At 42.6% G+C, this 22,015-nt stretch overlaps 2 protein-coding genes across 3 annotated transcripts in view; one reads left to right on the forward strand and one right to left on the reverse strand.

Annotated features, from left to right (window-relative positions):
* brf1b (BRF1 RNA polymerase III transcription initiation factor subunit b) overlaps window positions 1-22,015 on the forward strand; it is a 454,941-nt gene that overhangs the window by 230,529 nt on the left and 202,397 nt on the right. The gene's annotated exons all lie outside the window — the stretch shown is intronic.
* Window positions 1,696-6,676, reverse strand: btbd6b (BTB (POZ) domain containing 6b). Of its 2 annotated transcripts, none has more exons than XM_059960773.1 (5): window positions 6,521-6,676; window positions 5,108-5,381; window positions 4,902-4,992; window positions 4,491-4,609; window positions 1,696-3,117 (listed from the first exon to the last, which is right to left on the reverse strand). In XM_059960773.1, exons 2-5 carry the CDS (start codon window positions 5,290-5,292, stop codon window positions 2,085-2,087), a joined length of 1,428 nt encoding a protein of 475 aa, XP_059816756.1. In that variant the 5' UTR covers window positions 5,293-5,381; window positions 6,521-6,676; the 3' UTR covers window positions 1,696-2,084. The 2 variants fall into 2 exon arrangements, with proteins under 2 accessions (XP_059816756.1, XP_059816752.1); XM_059960769.1 differs by lacking the exon at window positions 6,521-6,676 and adding an exon at window positions 5,483-6,070.

Consider the following 22,015-nt stretch of genomic DNA (forward strand, 5'->3'; position numbering starts at 1 on the left):
ATACAGGGAGGATGACACTGTGCTTTGATGAAGCACTCCAGAAAATGAGGATGTGAGAATCTTTATTTTAACATAGGGGAAGTGAGAGAAGGGATTATGAAACAATTTAGTATTATAAAGTTTGCCTACTCTTCTTTCAAGTATGTGGAGCAGCCTTAACTGCATTATATAGTAATACAAAGCTGTACAGCACAACCTTGGGCAATAATGTTGTGCCAGCCCTTTAACCTACTCCAAGATCAATCTAACCCAGGGATTCCCAACCACTTTTTAAATGCCTTGGGCCCCAGGTTCAGAACCACTGAGCTATGTCCCACATAGCCTTCCATTTTTCTTCCATCTGTGTATTGAAGAGCTCTTAAATGTCCCTAACATATCTGCCCCAACACCTCCATCATTCCCTTTCACTCCAAATGTAATCTAACCAGGGTTTTATAGAGCTGTAACAGTACCTCGCAGCCTTTGAACTCAGTCCCCCAACTAACATAAGCCAACACACTATATGCATTCTCAACAACCCAATCAACTTGCGCAGCACCTTTGAAGGATCTATGGACATGAATTTCAAAATCCCTCTGTTCTTCCACACTGTTGAGAATCCTGCCCTTAATCCTGTATTCTGCCTTCAAGTTCAACTTTCCTAAGTGAATCACTCCACTTTTCAGCCCAGCTCTGCATCCAGTTGGGAGTCCCACTGTAACCTACAACAACCTTTTACACTATCCAGAGCACCACCATGCTTTGTCATCTGCAAACCTACTAATCCAGCCTTCCACTTCCTCATCCAAATCATTCATGAAAAAAAATCACAAAGAGCAAGGGCCCCAGAACAGGTCAATGCAGAACACTGTTAGTCACCCACCTTGAAGCACAATGCACTCCATCTATAACCACCTTCCTATGGGGAAACTAATTCTGAATTCATGAACCAAGTTTCACTGGATCCTATGCCTCCTGACTTTCTGAATGAGCCTAACTTGGGGAACCTTGTCAAATGCATTGACAGGAAACTACAGCTGGTGTATAGTATAGAATTTAATACTGTGCCCCAATACTCTAACATGCACAGGGTTAAACAAGAGAATGTACATTAAAGAATAAGGGTAGCGGTATTCAGATTGAGCAAGGTAGTAAGTGGGGCTCCTCAAGAAACAGTAGTAGACATACATACATTAATGACCTAGGCAGGCAGTGAGTAATTTGGTCTGAAATTTTAAAGGTTATACTGAACTAGGGCCATTGGGGAAGGAACCTGTAACCTCAAAACCTATCCCAGAGAAAAGAAAGTGGATGGATAATAGAGGTAGTAACATTACAAGGACATCCCTTTAGAGCAGAGATGAGGAATTTCTTGAGGGTGGTGGATCTGTGGAATTCATTGCCACGGATGGCTGTGGAGGCCCAGTGATCTGTATTTTTAAAGCATTAGTTGATAGGTTTTTGATTAGTAAGGACAAAGGGTAGAGAGAAGGCAGAAGAATAGGGTTGAGAGGTTGAATAAACCCACCATGATGGAATGGTGTAACAGATTTGATGGACTGAATGGCCTAATTCTGCTCCTAAGTCTTATTACAATGAGTCTATTCAAGGGAGATTAAGAAAAGCCCCTTTAGAAAATGTGGGTGAATTGATTTGCTATATTTTAGCACCCTGTTACTCCTAAGCAGCAATAAAAGACAACCTCAGGCTAATGAATAATCATGTAAAAATCTTTATACTGTACAAGTTCATCAGCTGTAAGTACACAGGTATTGAAATGTCATTCACCATTTTAAACAGCACTTCTGTACAAAAGACAGCACACAAATGAGTGCAACACTGAACAACTGGCCCTTGCAGCTTCAGTGTGTCCAATAATAATACTCTCTAGCCATTATAAATAAATAAAATTAATTTACAATCAAACATTCCTTCAATTTAAGATAGTTTGAGTTGACAGTTGATCCCAGAGGACCACTGAATACAGTCTGATAATGTCAGTAGAAGAAGCAAGAGGTCAAATTCTTGCTATACTCCCTTGGTTAGCAGCAGTTGAAGGCAGAACATGCTCTCATTTTGTGATTTCCAAGGCAAAACGCCCTTACTCAGGCATAGAAAATGAGTTCAGGGATTTGGCCTCCTTGTACGCCTGTGCCATTCGTGCTGTCAGACGAACACTGGAACTGAAACGTCACTTTGCCGCACTGCACCTCCGTCATCCCCTCCTGCCCAAAGTAGCTCAGCTCATTGCCATCCAGGATGGCACTGGCAGTATAGAAGGTGTCCTGCTCCACCTGCACAGGGTGCTCGAACCATACCGAGAACGTGATGCTGGAACCGTCTGAGATAAATTTGGTGAAGTTCTGAGCCAGGACTACCCCCTGTCGTTTCAGCTCGATCTTGACGCTGTACTCTGCCTTGCCACAGCTTGAGCCATATAGGCCCAGGCCGGCAATGAAGACACGCTTGTCCACTGCAAACTGAATGCTGTCGCAACGGCCCCGGTACCGCCACTGATTGCTGCGGTAGGCGGAGGACTGGAACCGGTGACAGCGCTGGGGGGCCAGACCCTTCCTCTGTGCAGTGGAGAACTCCAGCTGGGGCTTGTTGACAGCTGTGTACCACAAGAAGATGTCGTGTGTCTGCTCCAGAGTAAGCAGGTCGCACTGTGCGGCACCATTGGCGAACTCCTCCAGCGACATTGTGGGGATGCGTACGATGTAGAGGGCTTTTCCCAGCACACTCCTCTTGTTCCGGGCGCTTGGCGGCAGGCCCTGCCTCTTGCATTCCGCCTCAGCCCAGTTGACGATGGCCTCAAACACCACCACTTCCTTGGCATTCAGCGTCTCCCGGGACAGGATGATCTCTAGTGTTTGCAGGTCGATCTCGCAGAAGCCCTCCGACCTCAGGGCCAGTTCAGCCTGGGCGTCTATCACCTCCCAGCACCGCTGAGTAAGCTCGGGTTCCTCAAACAGCCTGCTCTGCGACAACAGGACACAGGCATTCTTGGCCTCCAGGCTGGTCTCAAGGAAGTTGACACAGGCTTTTGCTAGGTAAGGGACAATGTACTTCTTGGCAGCGTACAGGGTAGCCAGCACCGTATCTGCCTCCAAGTCAATCTCATCGCTATACAAATACCTGTGGACAGGAACAGGTGCAAAGTGTAACAATTATCAACAAAAATTGTTTCATATGTTAAAGCTAATTACAAATTACAAATTTGCACATTACAAATCATCTTAAAGGTTAGCTTTATTTGTCACATGCACATTGAAACACACAGTGAAACGTCAGCATCAATGATGAATAGAGAGGATGTGCTGGAAGCAGACAGAATATGTCACTGTGCTTCCATCATAACATGCCCACAACTTATTAACCCGAACCGTATGTCTCTGGAACATGGGAGGAAACCCATGGAGAACATACAAACTCCAGATGGACAGTGATAGGAATTGGAACCTGAAAAGCATTGTGCTAACCACTACACTACTATGCCATCCTTCCTTAAATATTTTTGTCCTACCTGCAGAGGCCCCAGACACACAAAAAAATCTTAAGCTTACTTGATGTAAGTTTATTCAAGTTACGAGAGGAAGAGTCAGAATCTTTCTCTCCAGGGTGGGAATTTCAGAGACTAAAGAGTACAGCTTCAAGATGATTGAGGGTGAGGTTTACCAGACCCAACATTCTATCTATCTATTTATTTTACACAGAGCGGTGGATGTATGGAACATGCTATAGGGATGGTGGTGAAAGCAAATACAATAATGATGTCTGAGAGGCTTTTAGACAAATTTATGACCAAGTACAATGTTGTACCAACCTTTTAAACTATTAAGATCGGTCTTACCCTCCCCTCCCATTTGCATTCATCCATGTGCCTATCTAAGGGGTCTCTTAAATGTCTCGAATGTATCTGCTACTATCACCACCCCTGGCAGCACATTCCATGCACCCACCGCCCCCTCTGGAAAAAATTGTTGTTAAAATGTATTAACCATTTCTGGCCCAGGGGAAGAAAATCTCTGGCTGTCTGCCTCTTATCATCTTACACATCTATCAAGTCTCCTCTCATCCTCCTTGGTTACAAAGAGAAAAGCCCCAGCTCACTCAACCTTCCCTCATTCAACACACAGCATCCTGCTATATCTCCTCTCCAGACAAGGATATGGATCATGTGCAGGCAGATAAGGATCAGAATCAAGGTATTATCACTAAATGCCATGAAATTTGTTGTTTTGCAGCAGCAATACAATGCAAAGATATAAAAGTGACTACATTACAAAAAATGCAAAAATAAAGATGGGATTAGTTTCATTTGGCATCAAGATCAGCATACACATGGTGGGCCGAAGGGCCTGTTCCTACACTCTGCAGTACTCCTTGTTGACCATTCACCAAGTTTGTCTAAAAGATTGATTACTGCTTCAGAATGGAGTGTAAATATTCCGCCCGCGGCGTTACACCTCAACCCCCCTCCCCCTCAGTCAACACATAAATCTCCTTACTTTAGCAGAATAAGGAAAGCCGCGGGCTCCACGTCCGGAATTTGAATGTCGGATTGATTCTCAGCTAGTTCTCCGTAAAACATAGCGTAAAAGACCGAACTGCCGACCGCCAAGATGTACTGGAAGACAAAGAGCACAAGTTGAAAACAAAAGATCGCAGCGCGGCACACGGATTATTAGCCCTTCCCAATACAGAACTTTACATGCATAGAACAGAACTCTCTGTTTAAAATCACTGTGAATGTAGTTTTCAAGAGGCGCTGCCGGTTTCAACTTTTAAGTCAGTTATTAGGATTTTTAAAAATGGATTCCACGCCCCCTTTTACTCTCCTCTTAATGTCTTTTATTAACGTCGCTAAATGAACAGAAGTGTTTTTATTTGAGCGGGAGCCCGTGTTTACGCACGCACACCTTGTGAGCTGGCACTCTCTGTGATGCTCCCGGCGGCCCCACGATGAAATGCACGTCAGCCATCAGTTCGTTGTTGTACATCATGGCATTCCTGAAGCGAGTAAAGTGCAAGACAGGTTGTAAAAAAACGAAAAAAAACTTTAGCGAGTGGTTTGATTTACCAGGAGGGGCGGTGGAGGGTGATTACTGGTAGAAGAGGCGCTCACCTTTCCCGCAGGGTAGGGTAGAAGGACTGCCAGTTGGTGTTGTGGATGTGATTGTTGTTCAGTGGCTTCTGTTGACCCTGTCGAAGCAGTAAGCTCCTCTTTGAAGAGTTCACCGCGCTGTTGCCGCTGTGCTCGCTGTTCTGCTGGCTGTTACTGTGTTTCGACGGGTACAGTTCCGCAGCCATCTTCTTGCTCAGAGAAATAGTTACAATTTCATAGCAAGCTGGCAACCTGCCGCTATCTTTTTTCACACTCTTGGACTTTTTCAGCGTTTCTGCAGAAAGGGAGAAAGGAGTCGTTAAACCAGACCGTCTCCCTTAACCTCACACCCGCAAAAAAAATAAATGGGGAGGGAAACTTTGTTTATTTACTAACCCTGAATATATTTCACCAACAACATAAAGATCCTGGACTGCTTTAGTTTAATTTTCCACCAGTGGATGCGAGCCAGATTTGCAGTTAAAAGTTTATTTCACTTTCTCGAAGCAGATATAACGATTTAAAAAAAAAATCCGTCTTTCGCGTCCTCGATTTAAATCCCAAAGATAAAAAAATACAGCCCAGTGAATATCCAGGCGAGCTGCTACTGCTGCGTACGTTTAAAAAATCGTCAGATTTGTCTTCGCAAAATTTCGGTCACTTCTTGGGGCAGAAGTTGAAGGTATTTACATCTTAGACTAAGTAGGTTTTCCTTTGCTGGGTCCAACTCTCAGCGAACAGAAGGTTATCTTGTTTAATCCCGATGCTTGCTGCAGTCTACAAACTACCCGATTTTGCTGGCTTCCCCCTTTTACTAACAGCAGGTGTTCACGTGATGCCGACCCAACCTAACCCAAACACCAAGCTCCAATAATCGAGGAGGAGGAAAGGCAGGCAGAAACGAGGGGGCGGCAATGAAATCTGAACCAGCTCAGATTGAGCGAAATATTAAAGCAAAGAGGGGGACGGGCCAGAGAGACATTTGCATGTCAATCCAATCAACCCACCCACATGCACCCGCGCGCGCGCGCACGCACACAATTACAGAGTGATCCGACACATCAATATTTACAGATTAATTCCACCGGTTGTGTTAATTTGTAGTCTGGTTAAAACCGAATGTTTTAAAAAAGTTGGTTTAGCAATCGAAACCTCGCAAGTTCAATCGATTAATCAGTTTTTAAACAAAGTAGGGAAAACAAAAAAAAACAAATCCGACCGCCCCCAAGGATTTAACCTGCATTTCGCCCAGTTAATCATAAATTCAACCTTTTTTAAAGCAAAAAAAAGCGAATTCCTAACAGCAAGGGGACGGACGGATTGCGGTGTACAGAACCCGTTCTCAGAGGCCACTGTTGCGCTGACTCCGTGGATCAGAACGCCATTTATTTGTCGATCCGCCGACCTAAGCTATTTCTTCGGCCGCTTCCGTACCTGGGCTGCCTTTAACTGAGCTCGGCAAGGCGAGAACAGACGGCCAAACTTTGGGTCCCGCGAAGCTCCCAGGAGCAGGAAACCATGATCAGGCTCGATCCTCCCACCCCTCTTCAAAACCAAGCGATTCAGGAATTGGAAATGACACAAGAGGTGGTGGGGGGGGGGGGGGGGGCTGGGCTTGCAGTGTGTATTATTTTCCCGAACGATTCCCCCCTGCAACGGCAGAGGGACCCCGAGATCCCGAATAAACATCCGTGCCTTTGCCGGATGTGCGATTTAAAGGGTAATCTGTTACATTACATAGTGTTAAAGCTCTGTTGACTAAACACTGGGCAGCTTGATAAGGATTTATGTCAAGCAGCACCACAAAACAACCTAATGATGGCGACACCAGAAGCACAGAATGTACTTGGGATGGATCTGACAGTGCGCTGGAGGACCAGAGCGTAAAGAGAGTGAGGGAGATTTGATAGAGATTATACACAATTGTGAGGGTAAATGTAAGCAGGCTTTTTCTGCTGAGAACAACAGACACAAAATGCTGAAGGAACTCAGCAAGCCAGGCAGCATCTATGGAAATTAGTAAGCAGTCGACGTTTCGGGCCTTCTTCAGGACTTTCTTCTCTTTTCCACAGATGCTGCCTGGCTTGCTGAGTTTCTCCAGCATCTGCAGATTTTCTCGTGTGTTTTCTCACTGAGATTGAGTGAACCAGAACTAGAAGTCATGGGTTAAGGTTGAAAGGTGAAATGTTTAAGGGGATCATGAGGGGGAAGTTCTTCACGCCGAGGGTGGTGTGATTGTGGAATGAGCTGCCTGTGGAAGTGGTGGATGAGGATTCGATTTCAATATTGAAGAGAAATTTTGATAAGTGCATTGATGAGAGGGGAATAGAGGCCTATGGTCTGGGTGCTGGTGGATGGGACTAGGCAAAATAACAGATTGACCTTGACTGGATGGGCTGAAAGGCCTGTCTCTGTGCTGTAGTGCTCTGTGACTGACTGGGGTTGCCGGTGGTGAGATATACATGAGGAATAAACCTCCCTGGTCTACCTGTAGTTGGTACATCTGCCTCTGATTGCACCCTGTCCTTGTGGAGACGTCCGATCTTCACGTGAAGGCCGTCTTCTGATGTGTGTGTCACTGCAAGTGTTGGAAATGGGACGGGCTCTGGTAATGATGTGGCAGCTCAAAATTGAGCCCTGGGGACCTACAGAGAAGTCCACCACCTCAATATGTAACCTCGTGGCCTGTCGCATCCATCATCCTACCACTGTTGTCAAGGGATTTAGGTTTAGATGTATTTATCACATGAGGGGTATGGCCAAAGAAAAGAGAATGTGTGGAGTCGCTTGGCACTTTAGTGCAAAAGTGTTTACTAGGTGCCTCAAAAATCAAACTTACAAATTTTAGGTAAAACTACGAAAAGAAAACTGCCTATATTTACAAAAAGATATCTACTAGAAAACACAATAATAGCTCCTTGCTATTTTTGCCCAGTGTGAACTCCTGGCAGCCCTCATCTCTTCCTCCTACCAAGAGTGATGATCCCTATTTATTCGGCACTAGGACATACCATCTTTAATTACCACCATGAATTAGAATATGATGCACCCCACAATGTAGTTACAATCATATTACACAATAAACAGAAGCATTTATCTTAAATACAATATATAGCAGAATGACAAAGCAATGTTTGTGCGTGTATACATGCATATGTGTAAGGAGTACATTTTGTGAGTGCCCTCCATCACACATACATTAAAACATACAGTGAAGTGCATCATTTATGTTAGTAACCAACACAACCTGGGGATGTGCTGGGGCTGTCTGCAAGTGTTAGCATGTATTCTGGCAGCAAGGTAGCATGCCCGTAATGTTCAGCAGAACAACAAAACAAAAACACAACAGCAAAACAAACTCCTTTTACACCCTCCCACACATGCACAGACAGGCTGGCTCCAGAGTCCTTGGTTCTGAACTCTCAGACTTGTAGACATCGAGCCTCCAACTATCAGACACACCAGCGCAGTGGATTGACCATTGAGCCTCAATTTTCAGACTCGCCAACTTTGGTCTAATATCAAAGGGCTTCGTCCTTCAGTATCAACACCAGGATTCACAGTTAACAGTACTGAGAGCTCCAGGCTTGCACAGTCTCGGACCCCAGGATCTGTGGGGGATGAGCAGGGTCACCCTGACCTAAACTTGCAGGTGTTGGGCCTCCAACTCCTGGACATGCAGATACAGAGATCTGGAGAACCTTAAGGAGTGCAGAAAGACATGATAGAAGCATGAGAGATGCGTAAGAAAGGACGAGGTACAATGCTAGTGAAGCTGCTAGATGGTGTACATGCTCAATAGCAAAAATAACATGCTGGGGATAGTGATCTCATGTGCAGTGGGTCAGATCGAATTTCCACTGTCCACACTAGAATTTCACACCTATTGATGAATGGCAGTGGACATTTACTGGAAGGAGAAGATGAAAGAGATTAGCTTTATTTGTCACATGTACAGTGAAATGCATTGTCCAACACAACCAAGGAAATACTGGGGGCAGCTAGCAAATGTTGCCAACATAGCATGCCCTCAACTTACTAAGCCTAACCCATATGTCATTGACATGTGGGAGGAAACTGGAGCACTCGGAGGAAACCCGTGTGTTAATAGGAAGAATCAGAATCTGGTGCTGTAATAGTTATGCTAACTGCTATGCTGCTGTGCCGAGACTCCTAAGAACATCCCTGCCCTCTGTCATTCTTACCTTAGACATCACTAGAGGAGTTAATCTGCAGCTCTTTCATCAATGGGCTTCCCTTCTATCACAAGAACAGCAGTCAAGGTTCTAGCTGACATTGTCATAATGTTGCATTCTATTTGTGACTCCCAAACCAGTGATCTCCGGCCACCATGAAGGACAAGGGCAGTAAGTACATGGCAGTAAGGGGAATTGTGCTGGGCCAGAGGGGGTTGTTTCTGTGCTTTATCTCTAAATAAAATAAAAATATGGATGGCCAGAAAGAAGTAAGTTAACTGACAGCATAACCTACTGAGTTCCTCCTGTGTTTTTTTCTGCCTTAGGCATGTTATTGTCATATTTAATAGCAGGTTCCAGAAACACTTTTTTTTTTCAAGCTCTTTCTTGGGTGGACAGATTCAAAGTTCAAAGTAAAATTTAACCATATAACAATCACAGCACGGAAACAGGCCATCTTGGCCCTCCTAGTCCGTGCCGAACCCTTAATCTCACCTAGTCCCACCTACCCGCACTCAGCCCATAACCCTCCACTCCTTTCCTGTCCATATACCTATCCAATTTTACCTTAAATGACACAACTGAACTGGCCTCTACTACTTCTACAGGAAGGTCATTTATTTATTTATTGTCAGAATACATACATGTGACAACATAAATCCCTGCAAATCTTTTTCCTGAGAATCTATAGAGCAGTAACTGGAAACAGGATCAATGAATAACAAGCTGTGCAAATGCAAATATAAATAAATAGTAATAAGTAACGGGAACCTGAAATAACAAGATAAAGAGTTGTTGAGATCCTTGGTTGTGGGAACATCAGAAATAGAATGAGTGTAATTATCTTCTTTTGTTCAAGAGCCTGATGGTTGAGGGGTAGTAACTGTTCTTGAATCTGGTGATGCGAATCCTGAAGTTCTAGTACCTTCTGCCTGATGGCAGGAACAAGTGAAGCTCATTGCTTGGGTGTTTAGGATCTTTGATGATAGAAACTGTTTTTCTATGACAACATTTTATATAGGTGTTCTCAATGGTTGGGAGAGTTTTACCCATGATGTATTGGGTCGAATCCACTACCTTTTGTAGGATTTTCTGTTCAGTGCAGCCAGTCAATGCGCTTTCCACCATACATCTATAGAAGTTTTTAAGGTTTTTGATGACATGCCAAATCTCCACAGACTCCTAAGGCAGTAGAAACACTTGTTCCTTGCAATTACATTTATATGAAGGGTCTAGGACAGGTCTTCTGAGATAGTGAAAGATTCAAGGATGTGCTAAAACCCTTCTTGATAAGTTAATTTCCTGACTGACTCATGGGAATTCCTAGCTCATGACTACTTAAGGTGGAGAAGGAACATTTAGTTCTTAAGAATCATTAGTTCACATTTCAGGCACACAGAAGCCTACTGTAAACAGCAGATTAAACACTCCCTCTCTGAACACCTATTTGCCCATCCTGTCTGAGACATTATGTAAATTGGTAAATTGGTTTATTGTTGTCACATACTGAGACTACATCCACACTAGACCGGATAATTTTGAAAACACCAGTTTCACGTAAAAACGATAGGCATCCACACTATGCGTTTTAAAAAATATCTCTGTCTACATTGAAACGGAGATTTTGGCGAATCTCCTCCTACTGCACGGGGGCAGGACACATCTACCGAAAACAAGCGACGTGTTTGGTGTCGAATCTCACTGTAAAAGTGCCCGTTTGTGTAGTTCTCACGCAGGAGAACTTAAAAGTAAAAAAAAAACAAATACTGGAGCGTATGGAGGCAATCGACAGGGAGTTCGCGGACAGATTGACCCAGCTGACGATGAACATTGAAAAACTGACTAACTCTTGGATTAATAAAGCACCTTGTTAAATGTATAAAACATGTTTGCATCAGTGTTATCTTGTATTTCCATACAATGTTACATTAGGCTGTTACACATCTATTGTCAGAGAAGTACTTGCATAAATAGGTAAACCACCTTCATACACGCAAGGACAGAAAACAGGGCAAAGTGAGTACAGTATACTTATTTATTCAGTAAGTTATGGGTCAAAGTATTTGGTGAGTACATTTCTAACTCTTCTGGCTTCAATTTCTTTGCTGTCTTCTGAAATTGTTAGGTTGCGATCAAGAAACCAATGAAATAGCGCGCTGCCGTCTGACAGCATTTTCAGAAGTCTCCGGTTACTCTGACCACACTGATCTGCCCGAGCAGTGTTTTCAAAACTACCCACCCTGGAAAACATTTCTGAAAAGCTCCGGTTACGGGGGACGAAAACGCCGTTTTAGTGTGGATGGAGGGTAAAAACGAAGAGAAAAAGCTTTGATTATGGATTTATCCGGCGTAGTGTGGGCATAGCCTGAGGTACAGAGAAAATCTTCTTGCATACTGTTGATACAGATCATTGAGGTAGTACAAGGGAGTGCAGAATGAAGTGTTACAGTTACAGAGAAAGTACGGTGTAGGCAGACAAGGTACAAGGTCATAACAAGGTAGATTGTGAGGTCAAGAGTCAACCTTATACTAGGAGAGGATTCAATAGTCTTATAATAGCTGGGTAGAAGCTATCTTTGAGCCTTGTGCTATATGCTTTCAGACATTTAATTTAAATAAAATAATTAAATCCTAGGAGAGAAAAGATTAAATATAAAGGTAAGCTAGCCAATAATATGAAGGAGGATACCATAAGTGTTTTCAGATACCTAAAGAGTAAAAGAAAGGTGAGAGTGGATATTGAACTGCTGTAGAGGTTGTAATGGGGAACAAAGAAATGGCGGATGAACGTAATAAGTATTTTGTATCAGTCCACACTGTGGAAGACGCCAGCAATATGCCAGATAATCAAGAGGGTCAGGGAGCAGAAGTATGTAGCTGCTATTACTAGGGGGCAGATGCTTAGAAAGCTGAAAGGTCTGAAGGTAGATAACTCGTGGACCAGGTGGATTACACCGTAGGGCTCTGAAAGAGGTATTTGAAGAGATTGTGGAGGCATGAGGCATTAGATCTTTCAAGAATCATTAGATTCTGGAATGGTTCCAGAGGAAAACAGCAAATGTCACTCTGTTATTTAAGAAGTGAGGGAGGCAAAAGAAAGGAAATTATAGGCCATTGAGCCTGACTTCAGTGATTGAGCCCATTAATAAGGATGTGCTTGGAATCACATGATAAAATAGGCCAAAGTCAGCATGGTTTCAAAGAGAAATCTTGCCTGACAAATCTGCAGGAATCCTTCGAGGAAATAACAGACAAATGAAAGTCAGTGCGTGTTGTTTAATTGGATTTTCAGAAGGCTGCTAAACAAGATGAGAACTCATAGTATTACAGGAAAGATAATATCATGGATAGTAGATTGGCTGACTGGTAGGAGGCAAAAAGTGTGTATAAAGGGGGGCCTTTTCTGGTTGGCAGCTGATGACTCATGATGTTCCACAGAGATTGGTGTTGGGACTGATTCTTTTCATAATTTGAATGATGAAATTGATGGCTTTGTGGCCAAGTTTGTGGATGATACAAACTTAAGGGACTGGTATTGTTGAGAAAACAGGGAGTCTACAGAAGGACTTAGACAGTTTAGAAGAATGGGCAAAGATGTGGCAGATGGAATACAGTGTAGGGTCATGCAATTTGGTAAAAGGATAAAGACATAGACTATTCTTTAAACTGGAAAAAAATCAAAAATCAGAAGTATAAAGTGTGTTTGGTGGCTCTGGGTCTATACTCACTGCAGTTTAGAAGAATGAAGCAACACATGCAAAATGCTGGAGGAACTCAGCAGGCCATGCCAGAAGAATGAAGGAGGATTTCAGTGAAACCTATTGACCATTGAAAGATCCAGTGGGCACAGACTCAAAACAGAGATGAGGAGGAATTTCTTTAGCCAGAGGATAGTGAATCTAGAATTCATTACCACAGACGGTCATGGAGGCCAGGTCATTAAGTATATTAAAAGTGAAAGTTTATAGGTGCTTGATTAGTAAGGGTGTCAAGGTTATGGGGAGAAGGCAGAAGAATGGGATTGAGAGGCAACATAAATAAGCCATGATGGAGTGGCAACTGAATTGCCGAATGTCCTAATGCTGCTCCTATGTCTTATGGTCTTATTAGCCTTATTTGTCATGTGTACTTCGAAACATGAAATGGCAGAGCAAACTTGATGGGCCAAGTGGCCTGATTCTGCTCCTATGTCTTTTGGTATTATGGAAACATACAGTGAGATGCATCAATGACCATCACAGTCTGAAATGTGCTGGGGCAGCCCACAAGTGGCACCATACTTCTCGTGGCAACAGAGCATGCCCACAACTCACTAACCTTAATCCATACATCTTTGAAATGTGCGAGGAAACCGGAGCACCTGGAGGAAACCAACGTGGTCATGAGGACAATGTACGAACTCCTTAAAGACAGCGGCAGGAATTGACCCGCGATCGGTGATCACTGATGCTTTAAAGCATTACACCAACTACTACACTACTATACCATGTTGGGGAAGGGTAGAAGAGAGAATGTTCAGGGTGGGTGTGGTCTTTGATTATGCAGGCTGCTGTACTGAGGTAGTCATGTCCTTTTGGTGGAAGAGCGTGCAGTTCTCACATCAATCTCAAGGGTTACCTCATCAGAATCTGGTTTACTGTCACCAGCATATGTCATGAAATTAGTTAATTTAGCATTTTTCTATGATAAATATAGAAAGCAATAAAGAAATACGGTAAATATATATGTATATTAAATAGCTAAATTAGAAACAGTAGTGCAAAAACAGAAATAATGAAGAAAAAGTGAGGTACTGTTCATGGATCCAATGTCCATTTAGAAATGGGATGGCAGTGGAAAGCAGCTGTTCCTGAATCGTTGAGTTTGTGCCTTCAGGCTTCGGTACCTCCTTCCCGACGCTAACAGTGAGAAGAGAGTATGTCCTGGGTGATAGGGCTTCTTAGTAATAGAGGCATCATTCCTTGATAATGTCTTTGATACTATGGAATCAGGACGTAGCTGACTATTTTACAACTTCCTGTAGCTTCTTTCGATCCTGTGCAGTAGCCCCGCCCCGTTCAACCTGTGATTCAGCATGCTCACCACGGTACATCTGTAGAAGTTTTTGAGTGTTTTAGGTAACAAACTAAATATCGTCAAACTGCTATTGAAATATAGATGCTGTTTTGTCTTCTTTATAGCTGTATCACCATTGAATCTAGGAAATAGCCCTATGAAGATGCAAACCTTAATGTTTGAACTGCTTACACATACTGTAGCTGGGTTTGTGAAGGAGAACTTTGGCCATCAGTAATCCTGCTGTTGGTTTTAAACAAACATAAACTAGCCACCTACTTGAATTGCTCGTTAAGTTATAACTAAAGTGTGAAAGCAAAATAAAAGGAGGAAAGACTTGCATTTAAGTAGAGACCATGAAATCTTTTCAGTATGTTGTTAAATCTCAGAAACAATAGGCAATCGAGATTCTCAAGCAAATGAGGAAATAATAGAAATTAGTATTGGTGAAGAAATAATAATGGAAAATGATGTGCCTGATAACCTGATTTGTTAGTTTTCTTGTGTGAGGGAGGGTGTTTGGGGATTTGGGGTTTGATGTTCTTGTTGCTGTTTGGCGTAATTTGTTAGTTTTTTTGCATGGGGTGGCGGGGTTTGATGATCATGTTGCTGTTTGCGAGATTTATTTTTTGTGTGGGGGGGGGCGTTGATGTTTTACTTTGAATGACTTCCATAGCTTTTTTCTGTTTCCATGGCTATCTGGAGAAGACAAAGCTGAGAGTTGTATACTGCATCCATGCTGTGATAATAATGAACCTTTGAACCAATAATTTCCAAGGACCTGTTCACATCCCAGAGGTTTGAAAGAGGTGGCTGTGAAGATAAAATTTGTTAAAATTCTTTATCAAGGGGGATCTTCTTCATTCAAGGGATAGTACGAGTATGGAAAGAGCTGCCAGTGAATTGGTGGATGTGGGTTTGGTACTAACACTTAAGACAAGTTTGGATAAGTTCATGGATGGAAAGGGTGTGAAGGGCTATGGTCCAGGTGTGGATTGAGGGGACTAGACAAACTAACTGTTTGGTACAGACTAGTGGACCAGAGGGCCTTTCTCTGTGCTAAGAACCTCATGACTCTTAAGGAGGCATTCACTCAAAAATTCTCTGGCTTCTGGAATGGTTTGTATAGATTAGAAGGTGCCAAATGTGACCACTTAATATAAAAGAGACAAAGATACAATGGACAACACCTATTGCCCTGACGTAGGCGGTTGGGAAATTGTGAAATCTACAAAAGAGGAATTCATATGTAAACACTTGGCAAGCAATAATATGATTGAAGAGAGTTATCGTGCATTTACAGTATGAAACCAAAATCATACTTAACTCATTGGTATTCTTTGTGGATGTATCCAGTAGAGCATTAGATACTCTATGGGGAGGGTTAAAACTAATTTGACAGAGGGATGGGAAACTGACTGACAGGGTTGAGGAAGGGGGAATGGTATACAAGCAGAGGCATTGTATATTGAGACTATCAGGATGGGACAGGCAGATGATAGGGCAACATTGCAGTCAGTAGGATGAGTTGCAGTGTAGCAGGGGAACAAAATTGAAACGGGTGACAAATACAGGATTGAAGGTGTTATATTCAATACATGCAGTATACGGAATGAAGTAAACACGAGGAAATCTGCAAATGCTGGAAATTCAAACAACACACACAAAATGCTGGTGGAACACAGCAGGCCAGGCAGCATCTATAGGGAGAAGCACTGTTGACGTTTCAGGCCAAGACCCTTTGTCAGGACTAACTGAAAGGAAAGATACTAAGAGATTTGAAAGTAGGAGGGGGAGGGGGAAATGCGAAATGATAGGAGAAGACCGGAGGGGGTGGGATGAAGCTAAGAACTGGAAAGGTGATTGGCGGAAGTGATACAGAGCTGGAGAAGGGAAAGGATCATGGGATGGGAGGCCTTGGGAGAAAGAAAGGGAGAGGTGGGTGCACCAGAGGGAGATGGTGAACTGGCAGAGTGATGGGCCGAGAGAGAGAAAAAAACAAACAACTAAATATGTCGGATGGGGTAAGAAGGGGAGGAGGAGGAGGATGAAGTAGATGATTTTAGTACAGTTAGAGATTGGTGAGTATGACACGAGCATCACTGAGTTGTGGCTGAAAGAAGATTATAGTTGGGAGCTTAATGTCTGAGGATATACTTGTATTGAAAGAACAGGCATGTAGGCTGAGGGGGTGGTGTGAAACTGTTAGTAAAAAATAAAATCAAAGAGGTGACATAAGAATCGGAAGATGTAGAATTGTTGTGGGTAAAGTTAAGGAACAGTAAGGGTAAAAGATTCTTTTGGGAGTTATATACGGGCCTCAGAACAATAGCCAGGATGTGGGCTACAAATGACAATAAAAAATAGAAAATGCATGTCAAAAGGGCAATCGGGGAGTTGAATGTTCAGGTAGGTTAGGAAAATCAGATCAGTGTTGATTTGAATCACAAGAGAGTGAGGTTGTAGAATGCCTTCAAGTTAGTTTTTTAGAGCAGCTTATGGTTGAACCCACTAGGGAAAAGGCAATTCTGCATTGGGTGTTATGTAATGAACTGGACTTAATTAAGGTAAAGGAACCCTTCAGAGACCCTTCAGTGATCATAATATGATAGAATTTACCTTGCGATTTGAGACGGAGAAACTAAAGTGGAATGTATCAGTATTACAGTGGATTAAGGGAAATTACAGAGGAATGAAAGAGGAGCTGACCAAAGCTGATTGGAAGGGGACACTAGCAAGGATGATGGCAGAACAGCAATGGCTGGAGCTTATGGGGGCAATTTAGAAGCTGCAGGAGAGGTATATCCCAAAGAAGTATTCTAAAGGCAGGATGACACACATGTGGCTGACAATGGTAGTCAAAACCAACATAAAAGCAAAAGACATATAATAAAGCAAAAATTAGTGGGAAGTGATTGGATTTGAGAAGCTTTTAAAAACCAAAAGAAGGCAACTAAAAAAGCCATAAGAAGTGAAAAGATTAAATATGGAAGTAAGCTAGCCAATAATATCAAAGAGGATACCTAATTTTTTTCAGACATATAAAGAATAAAAGAAAGGCAAGAGTAGGTATCAGACCACTGGAAAATGTAGTCAGGCTAACATATTCATATAATTTAAGAAAAGGGGTATGAACGACTATAGTTCAGGTACAGGTCTATGGGACTAAGCAGAATAATAGTTTGGCATGGTGTAAATGGGCCAAATGGCCTATTTCTGTGCTATAATGCTCTATGACTTCTTGATAAATATTAATAGAACGAGTTATGGTCAGATTGGCAGTCTTGGGGAGTGGAGTACTGAAGGGATTGGTGTTTGGGCCGCAATTCTTCACAATCTATGGCAATGAGTTAGCTGAGATACCAGGTGATATTACACCTGGGTGACCCATCCCTCATATACTGTAAATTCTGTCCCTCTCTAATTTTCTTTCTTCCACATATCTGCTGTTTACAGTTGGGTTGCCATAAATTCACAGTCACCGGCAGCCAACAAAAGGCTGGTCTTCCATCCATGCTAGTATCTTTCCTGTAGTACCACGGGCTCTTATCATTTTTAGCAGCCTCGTGTGCAATGTCATGTCAAAGGCGTTCTGAAACTCCAAGTAAACAGCATCTACTGATTCTTTGTCTATACTGTCTGTTATTTCCTTGAAGAATTCCAAAAGATTTGTCAGGGAAGATTCCCCCTTAAGGAAACTATACTGACTTTGGCCTTGCTGTGCCTTGATCATGATAGTTTAAATCCAAGTGAATGTGCGGAGCCTGGTAACTGCTGCTGAACCTGTCTTCATCTGATGGCTTTTGGGTAGTCTAGATACTGAGGATGGTCCTTGATGAAGGATCTTGGCCAGGGATGTTGACTGTTTATTCCTTTCCTTAGATGCTGCCTGACCAGCTGAGTTCCTCCAGCATTTTGTGTGTGATGCTCTGGATTTCCAGCATCTGCATAATATCGGTGTTTATATTGATGATTGTCATTATTATTTCCCCAAACCTTTCCTCTGAGACCCTGGCCAGTCTCACTGTAGCCCTGAGACAATAACTGGATATGGACAGCAGGGTGGGGTAAATTTTCCACCATACAGACACCATGAACCTAGCTAAACCAAAGGGGTATTATTATGGAGAATAATGAGAATTGTGAATGCTCTTAACAATAGCAGCCTACTGTTCTTTAATTAGCCCCATTATTAGTACAATAATTTTATTTTTGAGGCTCCTAAACCACATTAGAGGAACAGATGCATTCAGGTTAAAAAACATAAGAATCTCCACTGTGCTATTTTCTCAAGTAATGTGATAAAAAAAACTAGAAAGAAGTGATTAAAGACATTAGCTTTATATGTTATATATACATTGAGACGTTGAAGCATACAGTGAAATGTGACTTTTGTGTCAACGACCAACATAGTTTGAGGATGTCCTAGGGGTGGGGGGGGGGGGCAGCTTGCATGTGTCACCACACTTCTAGTCCCAGGATAGCATGCCCGCAACTCTCTAACCCTAAACTCTACGTTTTTGTGATGTGAGAGGAAACTGGAACACCCAGGGAAAGCCCACTTGTTCATAGGGAGGCCAACGCCTTACTAACTGCGGTGGGAATTAAACCCTGATCGGTTATCATTGGCGCATTGGTGCTAACTGCTACGTTATGTGTTGCCCTTTTTCTTTTAAAGGCATAAAGATCTCCACTGTCCTCTTTTATTTAGAAATGTGATCATAATTAATTAAAAAGAAGAAAGGTAAATGCCTTTTTTTTATTCTATCTTCATCACCAGACACTTTAAAGTTTGTTTTAAATGTAGTGACTGATGATTGCAGTAGCCTTCTATTCCATGGCAAGTTTCCACAGTTAGCAATACTACAAGCCAACAGATTACATTGTTTGAGTTCGGCCAGTTGTCAACCACTGCATCGGAAGGGCTCCTACCATGTTCACCTTTAACATTTGATCAGCCTAATGTCCACCTGTATTGTAGCATCCTGTCAGTTACCTGTAATCACCAGAATAGGGTTTGGCGATGAGACGTCTTGGCCATCCAGTTGACAACCTTGCAAAGAGGTATCATGTATATTCATTCTTATCTCTGACACTTCTCACTACCATGTCCAACTACGCTGATCCCAGGCACTGTGGTTTGTATATTATCTGGCCATCCTTCCCACTTGTGAGCTGACTAGTACTTCTCCCTCAGTGGGGTAAGAGGCTGGGAGTGCTTCAGTTTTCCATGTTACCCTTGGGCTAATATGTGTGTACACTTGGAAGTTTGAAAGACTAAGACCACAAGACAGTGCAGAATTAGCTCATTCAGCCTCTCAAGTCTGCTCTGCTATTCATTTATGACTGATTTATTTTCCCTTTCATCCCCATTTCCCTGCATTCTCTGCATAACCTTTAATGCTAATCAAGAACCTATGAACCTCCACTTTAAGTATACCCAATGTCTTGGCCATGGCAGTGAATACCACAGATTCACAACCCGCAACTCAGAATCAGAATCAGGTTTAATATCACCGGCATATGTCATGAAACTTGTTAACTTAGCGGCAGCAGAAATTCCTCCTCATCTTTGTTCCAAAGGGATGTCCTTCTATTCTGAGACCCTCTAGTCTTAATTCTCCTGCTATTGGAAACATGCTCTTTACGTCCACTCTCTCTAGGCCTTTCAATATTAATTTCTTCCCTCACTGAACATGGAATCTGAGCCCAGCTTGATCTGTGACTCTGCCATCAAACAAAGGGTGTATTTTTTTTGTACATTAGAGATTCTATTGACACGTATTGACTCATTAGCTCTTAAGCTTTTTGAAATTCTACTAATGTCAAGGATTTTTCATGAACTTTTGATTCTTGACTTATTCCAACGCATTAATGAGTTTAGTTTCACCTTGATCGTGGAGAGCATGCATCGAGAGGAGGCAGTAATGTTAGCTTTTCAATGTCTATTAATCACACACTTGTTTTAAATTCAGATTAACGCCATTGCTAGTTTCTCAGAATCACGCTGTTACTATCACAGGTGAAATCCTGCCTAGCAACTGCTAGCTCTTAACCATGTAAATTATTACTTTTTCCCCGTGATATTTATTGACATAATATCCAGTTTTTTTCTCTGTGCTATGTTATCCTCATGACCTAATCTTTTTACCTGAACAGTTTATCTCTTACTTGTTAGGAAACTTTTGCTTGCTTCTGCCCTGAGTCTCAGAATCAGGATCATGTTGATTGTTACTGATGTATGTAGTGAAGTTTTTTATTTTGCGGCAGCAATATAGACTAAAGATACGATTAGCTTTAATTGTCACATGTACAATGAAATATACAGTGAAATGAGTTGCTTGTGTCAACGGCGAACAGTACGAGAATGGTGGGGGCAGCCTGCAAGTGCTGGTCATTGACATGAATAAGGCATTTCACTGTGTATTTTGATATATATGTGACAAATAAAGCTAATCTTTTTTTTTAACATGCTGTTCAAGAGGTTCTTATGGATGCATTTAGACTGTTTCCTCTGATTGAATAATGGGAAAAGTTAGTCATGAGGGGCTTCAGTAAAAAATTTCTTGAGGGTGAATTTGAGGGAAGCTTTAGACCTGAGTTCCAGATTGTTCAGCCACAAGGATTGGCCATGTCAGAGCTGCTGCATTTGGGTAAGTTATTTCCGAAGCAGAGGTTGTTGCAGCGGTGAGACCTAGTCTCGGGCTCATGCTATTATTTTTGGACTGCTATAGCAATGAATAAACACAGAGATTTCAGTGTTGTGAACCTCATGGTTCAGCCAGCGTGACGTGTCTGGTTAAAAATGGCTTCAATCACTGCAGGGTTGAGGGAGTGAAAACTCAGGCAGGGTTCATGACCTCGCTCGTGATACAAGTGCCTTGGCTGGGCTAGAAAGCTTCTCAGCTGGGGGGGTGTGATGGTGGGGCAGAGAGTGATCCTAAAATTTGTTTCTGTGCTGCGGAAACTAAATAGACAAAATGTCATTCATAAAGTGAAACAGGGTGTTCATTGAGGTAGAAGCTGAACTTGGGCTCCAGGGATTGCTGGTGTTGGAGCTGGCGGCAGGTCTGACCATGCAGACATTTGAAAGTGAACATTATAGTATCAGAAAAATGAAGGAAGCGAGTGTGACATCGGAAAAGGCTCATTGCAGCCCAGCCACGGCTTGTCATTTGAAACCGCCTGATGTTGTTTGACAGGACATTCAGTCTTGCAATCCAAGGAGAAGTTCTATATATTGCATACTCCCATTTATATACAAACCTTAATGTTCCCTTCATTCTCCTGCAGAGAGCAAACAGGGGTCCATTCTTCCATACACACACAAGCTTCACAGTTCAGCCCTCCTGGGGATTAAGCTTGCTAGCTCCTGATTGAATGTGTTCTTGCTGCTACCATCAGGCTGGGAGGTACAGAAGCCTTAGGTCCCACACCACCAGGTTCCAGAGCCATCAGGCTCCTGAACCAGAGTGGATAACTTCACTCATCACAACGCTGAACTGATTCTACGGGCTTTCACAAATAAATGATGTGAGGCATTTTATGTTTAAGAAAAGCTATAACAACTCATTTAATGTACTCCAAAAACTGAACACGAAGCGCGATAGCAGAACTTCATATAATTACACCATTTCATCAGACCAGCCTCTTAAAGTGAACCCAACTCGATGTTGAT

This window comes from Hypanus sabinus, chromosome 2 (assembly GCF_030144855.1).
Source record: "Hypanus sabinus isolate sHypSab1 chromosome 2, sHypSab1.hap1, whole genome shotgun sequence".
Lineage (NCBI taxonomy): Eukaryota > Metazoa > Chordata > Chondrichthyes > Myliobatiformes > Dasyatidae > Hypanus > Hypanus sabinus.